Source organism: Thalia democratica, chromosome 6 (genome assembly GCF_965202585.1).
Source record: "Thalia democratica chromosome 6, ktThaDemo2.hap1.1, whole genome shotgun sequence".
In the NCBI taxonomy this organism is placed as follows: domain Eukaryota; kingdom Metazoa; phylum Chordata; class Thaliacea; order Salpida; family Salpidae; genus Thalia; species Thalia democratica.
Genome location: NC_139170.1, coordinates 46,099,042 through 46,110,854, shown reverse-complemented (window position 1 = coordinate 46,110,854; position 11,813 = coordinate 46,099,042). Strand labels below are relative to the sequence as shown.

General features: G+C 25.8%; 1 protein-coding gene across 2 annotated transcripts; it reads right to left on the bottom strand.

The window, feature by feature from the left end:
- Positions 1-279: 279 nt before the first annotated feature.
- On the bottom strand, positions 280-11,213 carry LOC145838410 (uncharacterized). Of its 2 annotated transcripts, none has more exons than XM_082945998.1 (4): positions 11,088-11,213; positions 8,257-8,439; positions 3,352-3,619; positions 280-1,115 (listed from the first exon to the last, which is right to left on the bottom strand). In XM_082945998.1, the coding sequence occupies exons 1-4, from the start codon at positions 11,143-11,145 to the stop codon at positions 998-1,000; spliced, it is 627 nt and encodes a 208-aa protein (XP_082802124.1). In that variant the 5' UTR covers positions 11,146-11,213; the 3' UTR covers positions 280-997. The 2 variants fall into 2 exon arrangements, with proteins under 2 accessions (XP_082802124.1, XP_082802125.1); XM_082945999.1 differs by lacking the exon at positions 11,088-11,213 and adding an exon at positions 10,267-10,603.
- Between the last annotated feature and the right edge of the window lie 600 nt (positions 11,214-11,813).

Sequence of the window (11,813 nt, the reverse complement as noted above, 5' to 3'; positions counted from 1 at the left end):
TTTATACTTCTAGTAGACTATGAATACGTGGGCTCTACAAAAGCATTAGGAATTTGTATGCAAACAATAAAATAATTAGACAGGTTAATGAGAAAATTTTGAATAGAAGTTTAATATGACTTCCTGTAAACATCTGTATTACCATACTAACATTATCTTAATAAATTTTAATTAAATATATGTTATATACATGAAAAACAAAATAACCATCTGCACATTTCAACTACTGTTCAAATATGAATACTTGTTTAATAAACGTATAAGATAATTGTATGCAAATATAAAAACCTGACAGAACGGCATGTAAGCTTTGAATAGTAATTGTTGTAAAATTCTAGGTTTTTTGGCAACCCTGTTATTTTTAGCTTTTAATCTAAGCACCTGAGTAAATAAAAAATCTTAATTTATATGTAAATATAGTTGTATGTTGTATAAGAAAACTAAATGCGAATATAAAAACCTGTCAAAATAACATACAAGTTTTGAACAGAAGTATGTAAAACTATTTGTTCTAAACAACTTTTAATATAAAAAAAAAAAACTCGAAATACACAATATGCAATGAAAGTCTATAGCAGTTTTAAGCTTTGCTAATAAATATAATAGAATAAATGAGCAATTATACGAGATCAAAAAGTAGTAAAGTTAAAAAAATAATGAAAATCTATGCTTCAATAAAAGCATTACAGAATGTAGAATAAAACATATTAAACGTGTGGAAGCACACAGCAATTTTTAACGTTTTAAAACACTTTACAGAAATAATACAATCTCAGTTATAAAACTGTTCAAATCTCAATTTTATGCTTCGTAAACATCGTACAGAATTAATTAAACATTTATACAGTAACTAATTATTTACAAATCTGATGTTCAAAAATAAAAACATGCGCATAACAAATTGTGAATATTTAAAATAATTGACTTCAATGCTTCAAAACATGTTACAGAGTATAAATTTTCAAGTAAATATTTACAAACTTGAAGTAACTTGCATTCAATCTTCACGTTCAAACACCAAAGTAAGAGCTGCATGTTTGAGTCCTGCTTCATTCAAATCTTCATCTTCGACATCATCATGATATATTTTATCATCACTGCCAACTATTTCCATCCTGTACAAAATAGTATAAATTTTCTGATATACATTATGTTAGAACAACTTTTGTACCACCTTTTTTAAATTTTGCAATAAGCTTATTTCAGGGTTTTTTGATTTTTTTTTAGGTTTTCTGAACTTCTTCCAGATTTTTGAAAGAATAAGTTTTTTTTCATCATTTTTAGTATAAAATTAAAAGTATGGTGAAAAATGGCCTTTATAAAACGGATAAAAATATAGAAGATATACTGTAATGCTACTTTAAATGTGTTTTATAATAAATAAACCTACTTATAATAACAAAAAAATTGTTTGAAATAGCTTTTTCGTATTTAAACTTAACTTCCTTTTTAAATGTTTAAAATTTCAAGTTTTTTTTTCTATAAATTTCATGTTTTCCAAGTTTTTTTCAAAACTTTTTAAATTCCAGGTTTTTTGGCAACTCTGTTATTTAAAAGTCTTTTTAACAGAGCACAGTGAAAAAAGCTTAACTTTGATAAGTTACTTAAATTTATTATACTAATTCATTGTATCCTATATTTATTACTAACACTTAATAAAATTTAGAAAAAATTTCATTTGCATTATAGTTTAGAATTAAAAAAAAGTTGAAAAATAAAATAAACTAACCTTAAATTAATGTTTTAAAGAACACATTTACAAAAGGCATACATAAAACAATCAATTGTCCAAAATGAAGAATGTAAATAGATGAACAAAAAAAATTAATAAAACGATCTTTCAAAAAGCCGAGTTAATTTTATTACTTTTATGATCATGATACATAAACAATTCAGAAGATTTAATACTTACAAAAAAATAAATATAAAAATACAGTTTATATAAAATATTTAAAATGAAAAATGTTACAAAGCTTTTGCAGATTTTAATCTTAATTACTTAACTAGAACTTTTTACATGAATTTAAATTTATCCTTAAGAAATTGAGTTGAATAGTTAGTTAAAGGTATGGCAAAATAATAAAGTTAAAAATTCTATTTTTTAAAATAATCTTATATTACAGATTTAGCCTATTTTCTTCTTTTTATAAAAAAAATTGAGTTATATTTTTCTTATTTACATAGAGGAACTTTTGTAGTTTTGATAAAAGTTTATCTTTTTAAAATAAAGAATTTTTATATACTTTGGTGTGTATTTTTTACAATTCAACTGATAAACAGTCAAAGTAGTAAAAAGTTTGATTAAATGGAAAAAAACTTGTGAGATGCTTTTAGATTAACGATAAATTTAACAATTATGCTTAAAATTAAAAAAAAAATGAAGACATATTATATTTCTACAAAAACACTCATAGTTCAATGCCAGGGGGGAGGGGACCTAACTAGATTTTTATAATAATTAACATTGTTTTTATTTGAAAGCTTAAAGTATATACTATAAGATGGGATTTAAAAAAAGATATAGTTAGTTTTGTCTAAAATTTTGAATAAATTAGTAGAATTTTGTCTTGTTCTATGTTTTTAGATATTTTGCCTTAAATTTATTTTTGTTTTTTTATAATAAAATGAATAACTTGAAGAAGAAAAAAAGATAATCAAAGTTTAAGACCATATTTTATGTAGTACTTTGGAAAGAAATTTAACATATCTTTATCTACAGCTTGTTCAAATCCTTAATAAGATTAGACTGAGAAAGTTTAAAAAGAACTGTACAAAAAAATATTTAAAAAAAAGTTTTTTTTTCCATTTTGTTTGCGCCATCTATATAAATCCTGTTAGTATCTTTCAAAATATCTGCTTATACTCGAAATATTTCTTCAAATTTTAAGAAACAGTAAAATGTAGCTGGTAGCTTAGTTATTAACGTGCAAGATAAAACCCACTTAAAAAACAGATTTACCTTTTTTTGGCCTAAAGCTTTCTTATCATAGCCTAATTTAAACAGAATTACATTCAACCTCCTAACATGTTCTTAACATTTTTATACTTAATGAGTTAATAAAAGTATTTATAATTGGTTAAATAATAAATAGTGTTTGTGTTTATCAAATTTTGATATTTGTACAAAATCTTTTTTAGTCTAAATCAAGGGTCCGCAAGTTAAGAAAGCATTCAAAGTTTAGTTGCAACCAATTTAATTCGTTTCGTTATTTTTTTTATAATTTCAGTTTTATCTTTAAATGACAATTTTGGTCAATAAAATTAATAACAAAAAGACTTGTTCAAGCATAACAAAATCGTTCCTTTTTCAACTTGCCAACCTCTGGTCCAAATAAAATTAAAATGGCTAACCTCAACACAACCTTGTCGCACGCCCTCCTTCCTTTAGGCGTCTGCCAGCCGGTCATGACCCTCCCAACGCCCCTCTTACCCTCGGTGGTGTCTTGGAAAAAGACCATTTTGTTGCACTTATACCTTGACAGCGGGGACGCGTAGATCTGAGAGAAACCAGAAGCCCAGATCATGAATTTGCCCGCGTCACAGTTTTCTCTTCCAGAAACTTTCTCTGCAATCAAGGTCAGCTGCTTCATTCTGATTTTCTTCTGGGAAACCACCCAAACTAAAAGTTAACCAACAGTTAAATGATCTGAATATTTTATGATTTTCATACTACTTACAGAACTGCCAAATATTTTTCGAATTTTTTTTTCCAGGTTTTCTAAATTTCTTTCAGGTTTTTGAAAGTACAAGTTTTTTTTGTCTATTTTAATTATAAACTAAAATTTAAGGTAGAAAACTGTCCTAAATAGTATTAAAATTTGAAAAGATACTGTAATGCTACTTAAAATAAGTTTTATGGTAATTTATATTTTTAACAATACCAAATATAAGTATTGTAAATGATAAGTTTTTTGAACCTGATAAAAACTTCATCGTTTTACATGTAAAACTTATAGATTTATATTTGAGGTTCTAAATTAAACAAAAATAGTTCTCAACTTATTCAAAAATAAGGAGACAAATATACAAGATTGATTGTTCAAGATTTTTATTTGCAAAACTAAGTTTCACCTTTTAAGGGATTAAAAACGAATGTAAACAATTTAGATACTATAATAAATAAAAAGTTTTGAGCCTTAAACATGAAAACTGTATGTACTAGAATTCCTAAATAAATTACAAACTTTAACTTAGGTAAAGAACATGAAACTACTAGATTTAAAAACACAATCAGCTTTAAGTGAATAAAAAAACTAAATAACTTACATTTTAACATACACAAAAGGATTTAAGGCCATAGGGGGGTCCAACATTTTTTTTTTTACAAAAATTAAATTTGGCTTTTATATGAAAGCTTTAAGTACAAACTACAAGCCAGTTTTTATAGAATTCAAAAATATCATTTAACTTTTGAGGTATTTAATTTTTTTGTAAAAAGTTTCCAATATAAACGAATGGATCGCAAACATTTAGGGGTCAATTTTCTTGGAAATTTTAAAATTCACTAAAAATCTATCTCCTCCTTCATTTTTCAAGCAATTTTCTTCAAATTTTCAGGAAACGTTCCTTATAATAAAAGGAAAAAACTTTACTTTAGAATTTTGATAGTTTCACAAAATAAAAATTCTATCACAAAAATTAAAAAAAAAAGTGTTTTTTTTTTCAAAAAAAAAAAATTTACAAAAAAAAATTTCAATTCCAAAGTAACGATTTTTTGTTATTGTATAAAGATTAGACTGTAAAAGTTTGAAGAATATTTCTTGAAAAATGTAGGAGGAGATAGATTTAAAATGAAATAGTCTTTTTTTGCTGTTTTAGTTTTCCCTTCCCATAGGGAACCTATTATGCAGCTTGACTTTGACAGTCATATCTCAAAAAATAATTCGAATTTTATAAAACGATAAAAAGCATCTTGAAGCTTAGAAAAAACTCTATAAAATAAGATCAACTTGTAAAAATCATGGTTTACCCCCGCCCCCCCCCCCCCCCCCTATGGCCTTAAGTTAAATTTATAATTTGATAGGCTACTAGCTGACTGAAGTTAAATCGAACTAATTGAAAAGTGCATTGAAATTTTTGAATAATATTGCTTCTATCATTATGACGTAACTAATATATGGTTTGAACTAAGTTGATTTATTAAGTTATTGAGTAAGACAAAAACTTATAAATGAAAGTGAAGTTAAGTAAATAAAATGACATGAAAAACTAGCTACCAAGCGCTAAAGTCTTAAAGTGAAGTTTTTTTAAGTGTGGACAATTAGCAAACAGTTCGTGTCTTTTGTTTAAGTTGTTCCTTTTATTGGCTCTGGCTATTTCTAGCTTTTCTAGGCTGCAAGTGCTACATATACTATTGATTTTTCTTACCTCCTTTATGTGGTGAATGATTTTCTATATAATATTATAATTAATATTGCTGCTCTTAAAAGATCAGCTGTATTTAGCTAGTTCAGTGCTGTTTTCTTTGTAGGTGTTGAAACTGTGGTTATGGTTGTATCATCTGCTTTTAAAAGTATTACCAGTGCTCCTTTGTTTCCTTGTTTGATATTATAATGGCTTTGTAAAAAATATTTTTTATAAGGAATTTATTGTTAAAGGGACAGGAGTTTTTAGATTGGCAGTTACAAGTTGAGGTGTTATTGATTTTTTTTCTTTATTGGAAATGTTGTTTAGGTTTCTTTATTATGTTTTTGTATTATAACTTTGATATTATTCATACAGCTGTATGAAGTCTTGCAACTATTTTTGTTTAGAATTTTATTGAGTACTTCTTTATTTTTAAAATGTTTACCAATGAGTTGGATGAATATTTTCCCTAAATTTGTTTTAACAGATTGACAGAAGAGTTGGTTGAAGTAAATGATTTTTCTTAGTCCGTTTCTTTTCTTTTTAGTTTGAGGGTTTTTATTTTCTGAGTTTTTTAGCATGTGTTTTAAGTTTAAATTATTTAAAGCATTTTGATATGTGGGTACAGAGTTTTAAAATATTTTTTCACTTTTGGAGAGAACTTTTTTTTCAATCATTTCTGTGAGTTTTTTTTAATAATTATTGGGTGGTTTTTTTTGTTGATATGCTTAACATCTGAGTTTTCCTTCCGGTATGGTTTGTATTTGTCTTCAGCAGGGGCGTGTTTTGACTGGTTTCCTGTTTCCTGTGAACCCCCTTAAAAAAAAAGGATTCTTAGAATATCACTAAAAACGTTGTTTATTCACTTTGTTTTGGTTATTTGATAAGCTTTGAATAATGAATGTTGAATTTATAACACTGAAAGATTAAAAAGTTTCCTTGACAAAAAATGCTCTTTTTGCCCAGCTGAATTAGATTTTAAATAAAATTTTAATTGTGACGTCATAATAAGTAAAAGTTTAAAAATAGCATAATTTTTCTAGGAAACTTCTTACAAAGATGCTCTTAGTTCCCATTACAAATTGTTACTTAGTGTAAACAATTTTTGATTAAGTATTGTTTTGAACTAGTAAGTACAATTTTACTTAAAAAATGTCCAATATAATCATTAAAGTTCTATTTCACTTAGTTTATTGTTAATAATAATGTAGTATATAGCTTTTGTGTTATGTTGTTATGTTGTGTTTGTACTTAAACATTTGTATTTTGTTTATGTGTCAACCAACTGGGTTTAAACCTTGAAAAGTTTAATTCAGAAATTTTTCAAAATCATCTTTAGACAACTACACCACCTGGCAATTTATTATTTTATTATTTAATGGTATTTTAATATTATTATTTTAGTTATTTATTTTTGTATATCTGTTGGCCACAAAGTTGGGTCTTGATTTTTTGAAATTTTCAATTAAAAAAGATTTCAAACCATAATTAGAATTTCTGCATTATTAGGCAAACATTAAAATAAAATTTAAAGATATTTTAATTGAATAAGTCTAAACATTTTTTTAGTGAAATTTCAATTTTTATAGATTAAATTACTTGAAAAAAAATAGTTTTGCTATAAATAGATATATATATAAATGTAAATAGTTTAAAATTTAAAAGAAAAAATTGTAAGAACTCAATCTATACTAACATTCAAATCAAAATTAGTTCTCTTTATAAATATTTGTTCTAGTTTTAATTATTTTATAATATTGTTTCCTGATACAAAGGTTATTTTTTATAGAGTAAGTTAGTTATGTCTGTAATATTTTTGTTTTAAATAACAGATTTGATTTTTGATATACAATTTGTAAGTTCAGAACTTTTTTCTGCTTCTTTTAGTTTAATTTATCTAAATTTAGTACAGTATAATAAATAAAAAATATAATAATTTTTTATTACTTCTTATATGTTTTTGTCTAAGCAGAAAAAAGCATTTTAAACACAGAGTTTTTTGGCTAATTATTGCGTACTTAACTGGCAGTGCATACTTGAGAAATGCGTACTTAAGCGGCAAGTTAAAAACAAAAAAAATTGTGAACCCCCTTTGAAAAAAGTCTAGACACGCCCCTGGTCTTCAGTGAGGTTTAGAGTTGTGTCTAGAAAATTGCATGCGTTGTGCCAATATTAATAGTAATTTAGAATCTGATTTTGTTAAATAGTTTTTTTGTCTTCATTTTGGTATTTTCTCAAGTTCGCTTATTTTTTTTGCTGATGATAGCTAGGCCGTTGTCTCTATACAAACCAATTTCATTATCTTTATAGAGGAATTTAAGGCTTTTTCTTTAACTTTTATTTAAAAAATTTAAATTGTAACTGAAGATCCCTTAAAGGGTGAAACTTAGTTTTGCAAAAAAAAAATCTTGAATAACTAATCTTGTATGTAAAAATTATTTAAAATTCCAGGTTTTTTTGCAACCCTGTGTTTATTATTTAAACATCTCCCTCTCTATCAACAACATTTTGTAAACTTTTTGAATATTCAAACAGTAACTGTAACAGAAATTAAACAAGCCTTATAAGGGTACACACACATAAGCTAGTAGACAAAAATCAAATGATTAAGTTTCTACAAACTCTTTTAAGAAAGTATAAGTTAAGACAAAGTTTTCAAAGCTAAACGTAAGCAAACACAATAGTTGGTTTTCCAATAATTTAACAAAATAGAAAAAAAAAACCTAAGTTAAAAAATAACTTAAAGAATACTCACCAGTACACTTTTCTCTAGTGCTTTTTTGTTCAAAGTTCCAGGTTTTTTCAAAATTTATAAAATTCCAGGTTTTTTAAGCCTAAATTTTTAATTTCAAGGTTTTCCAGGATTCCTGTTTTTTTTCTTGGCAACCCTGTAAACTTGTCAAAACTCACCAGTGTACTTTTCTCTGGTGCTGAACTTAACCACGCCAGTTTGGGCGTTTCCAACCTTGGCTCGGCCACGCCTCTTTTGTGCCCTCAACAGAAATGTTGGCTCGGAATTTTCAATGGACGACAGCCAGTTGTCTCCCAGCTTGCCATGAAAGAGTGGCAGCTGACTTGAGCATTGGTCTGCATCTAAAAAAAAAACTCTTCTCATTGACAAGTTGCTGTTTGTAGAGTTGCTTGAAACAGCTAATTACAAATTATATACTATTAAAAGTTTTGGTATGTATAGTTGCATAACATCTGATGAGTGCAAAACAACTAGACTTGGAAAAAATTGTTAAGTGTAATTTTTAAAATAATTTCCTAAATGCATGATTAAAAAGTAGGTAGTTTAAAACTACTCAATTGTTTCTCTTAAAATTTTCATGTGAATTGATGAATTTTTTCAAAAAGTTTTTTTTTTTTACTATGTCAGTTATTTTTTTTAAACAGCTTATACTAGTATGTATACACATTTAATTTATAAGCACTAGTTTGGCATCTTTCAAGTATATAACAACTAGGTTTTAAAAAAGTAGATTAGTTTGTTTTCTGAGAAACTTGAAAAAAAAATTCCTTTATACCAGTGCATTGGAAGTTTTTACTAAACTAAATATATCTCATTCATTAAGACTCTTATTTTATGTGAAAAGTACCTTTAAGTTAGCATAAGTTAATGAGAAAATTGAAACAAAAGCTGTACAAGTTGAAACTAAAAGCTGTCAAAGACATTGGGTGTAAACTATTTTTTTGGTTTTAACTTTTAAATAAATAATTTTACTACCAGTTACTTCTTACCACTTTCAAAAAAGACATACATTGAAGTTATTATATATGCATTTAAGTGAGCACTTCATGTAAAAAGAAAGAAAAACGTGAACGCTCACAACTATGGTCAATGGATTGGTGTGGAGAAAGACCTTTCAGTCATCAAGCCTCACACCATTTATTTTATAACTATTTTTGAGCAGTTTTAATTAAAACAACAAAAAAGAAACTTAAAATCAACAAAAAATCAAAAATATTATCAACTATTATTATATTTTTAAGTATCATTATTTAAATTATCTCAAAAGAAAAATATTTTTAAAAGAAAATATTGGTATGCACTCTTTTTTATACCCATTTCTGCCAATATTGACTATGGAAACCATAGTCTACCATGGGCACCAAACCGTCTCCTTACACTAGATTTCAATTTTTACAATCATGTACGTTCACATTTTTCTGTTGCTCTTTTTACAAGAACAACCACAAAAAATGTAATATAGAGTTGTATAATAAAATAAAAAGGGAGAAGTCGTAGAAATGCAGCAAGAAAAAAAAACATATATTTCATCTCTAAATATTAAAATAAGAATAAACACGAGTATAAAACAAAAACTATAAATCATACTGTACTTTAAGAATATCTGTAAATTTTTTTAGTATGTGCTTAAATTATTTAAAGAAAGAAAAAAAAAAGTACTTCTAGTATATGTTAATGCTCAATTATGATTGCTAATAATCATAACTATAATTTTTGTAAAAACTTAAGGCAATGTAAGTATCTACCTAAGAGTAAATAATACTTTTTAATGTACACATATATTTTGAAGATAACTTAACAAATATCTAATAAGCTTTATGTAAAAACAAGTTTCAAAGTAAAATATAACTTATACAGTAAACTTGATAATGAATCAAAAATTTTTTTATGGTTATATAGTTAAAAAAGAAATAAAAAATTACAATAAAAATACTAGGTACACCATCAAATAATACTGTACATACTTAAAAACATTTATTACTTGTATAGTGGACTCATCAGCTGTTTTTTTTTCTAAAAAATAATATTAATAATCTAACAAGTAAATAAATTTCAAATTGTCATAGATAGTTAAATACTATATTGTACCTCTGTAAAAAAAAACTCTACTCATCTAACTCATGAATCAAAATTAGAATTTAGTTAAGTAATATAAAAACTAAGCAAACCTTTTTTTAGCCACATAGTCAATGGAAACAAAACAGTAAGACTAAATACAAAATTTAGAAAAAAAAAACCATAACCAAGCCAATACTGCCCACACCCAGTCAAACCACCATTATAGAAGTTATTATTATAGAGTAATTAAAGTTTGTCAATTAAAATGTCAAAAAAATTAAACTATTTTCTATTTTGTATAAAGTTAACTAACAAGTTTACACAAAAATAGGCACATATTTTGTTTTTTATTCTCAATTAATTTAACCTTCAAACATTGAATTTTTGAAAACAGTTTTTTTCATAAGTTTAGTGAGCATCTAATGTAGAAGCATACAATACAACCTTCCTTTTATTATTAAAGAAGAAAAATGAGCATGAGGTATTAGTAATTTAGGCCAGAAGCAAGAAAAAACTAAAAATTTGAAAAAAACTCAGGGAAACTAAGGGAAGTTTAAGGTTGCTCAGGGAAGTTTCTGGTCACTCATGGAAGATTTTTTGACTCAAAGAGTGGCAACCCTGTTAAAAGCTAACAAGAGTTTTTGTAAAATGAAATATTGTACCCTCTATAGCCTTAAGGGCAAAGGGGTCTAGCATTTCAATTTAGAAAAACTGACATTTTCATTTAAAAGCTCAAATTGTACATGTAGTATTGAAATTTTTTTATAAAAAAAAAACTTTTTAGATATATAGAAGCTTGGTTTAGTAAAAAGTTTCCAACAAATGTTTAACAAGAAAACTTTTATTACCAATTTTCTTCAAAAATAAAATCACTTAAATTCTATCTTCTCCAATATATTTTAGCATTATGTATAAAAAATTATCAACTGACCTTGCCCTTTGCTCAATACAGATCCAACCAGCACAAAAGCTATCAAAATCACCTTCATTTTAGCTGTAGTTGTTGATCTTTTTCAATGTATACTAATCTTTGTTGATAAGTTCAGTTCAGTTTCTATTGTAAAATAACTTAACTTATATATAGCTTTTTGAAACTAAGTAAAACTAAAACGGTTTTGTTTTTATTGTACTTTTTCTAAACTAAGGGTCAAGTTTTAAAATAAATAAGTTTAAGAGTAGTTAAAATTAGTTACGTTGAAAAAAACCATGTTTTTAAACTTTAAAACATTTTAAACAACTTTTTAAATCTTATTTTGTTAACATAACTTTGATAAAGTTCTTTATTGTACTTTTTTGTTCAGTTAATTACAAGTTATTTAACTAGTAAACAAGCTCTGTTTGTTTTATACATATTTTTTTTAATGGTAGAAAAACACCAGACTCACTCTTCCATTTACAACGATAACTAGTTAATTATTACCTCTGCTCGTTTTTGATTTTTATGCCTTTTGCAGTTGTAAAAAAAATACTGTAGGCTTTGGACTGGACGAACTTTATTAATAATTATAAACTTTGAGTACTCACACAGCAACAGACTCGAACAAATATCAAATTTCAGAGGTATTTTTGTGCACATAGGTCCTTGGACCAAATTTGTTTTCTAGCATCTTTGTTTTTCTGTTTTTGTTCAATAAACTTGTATAATATACATTGTAAA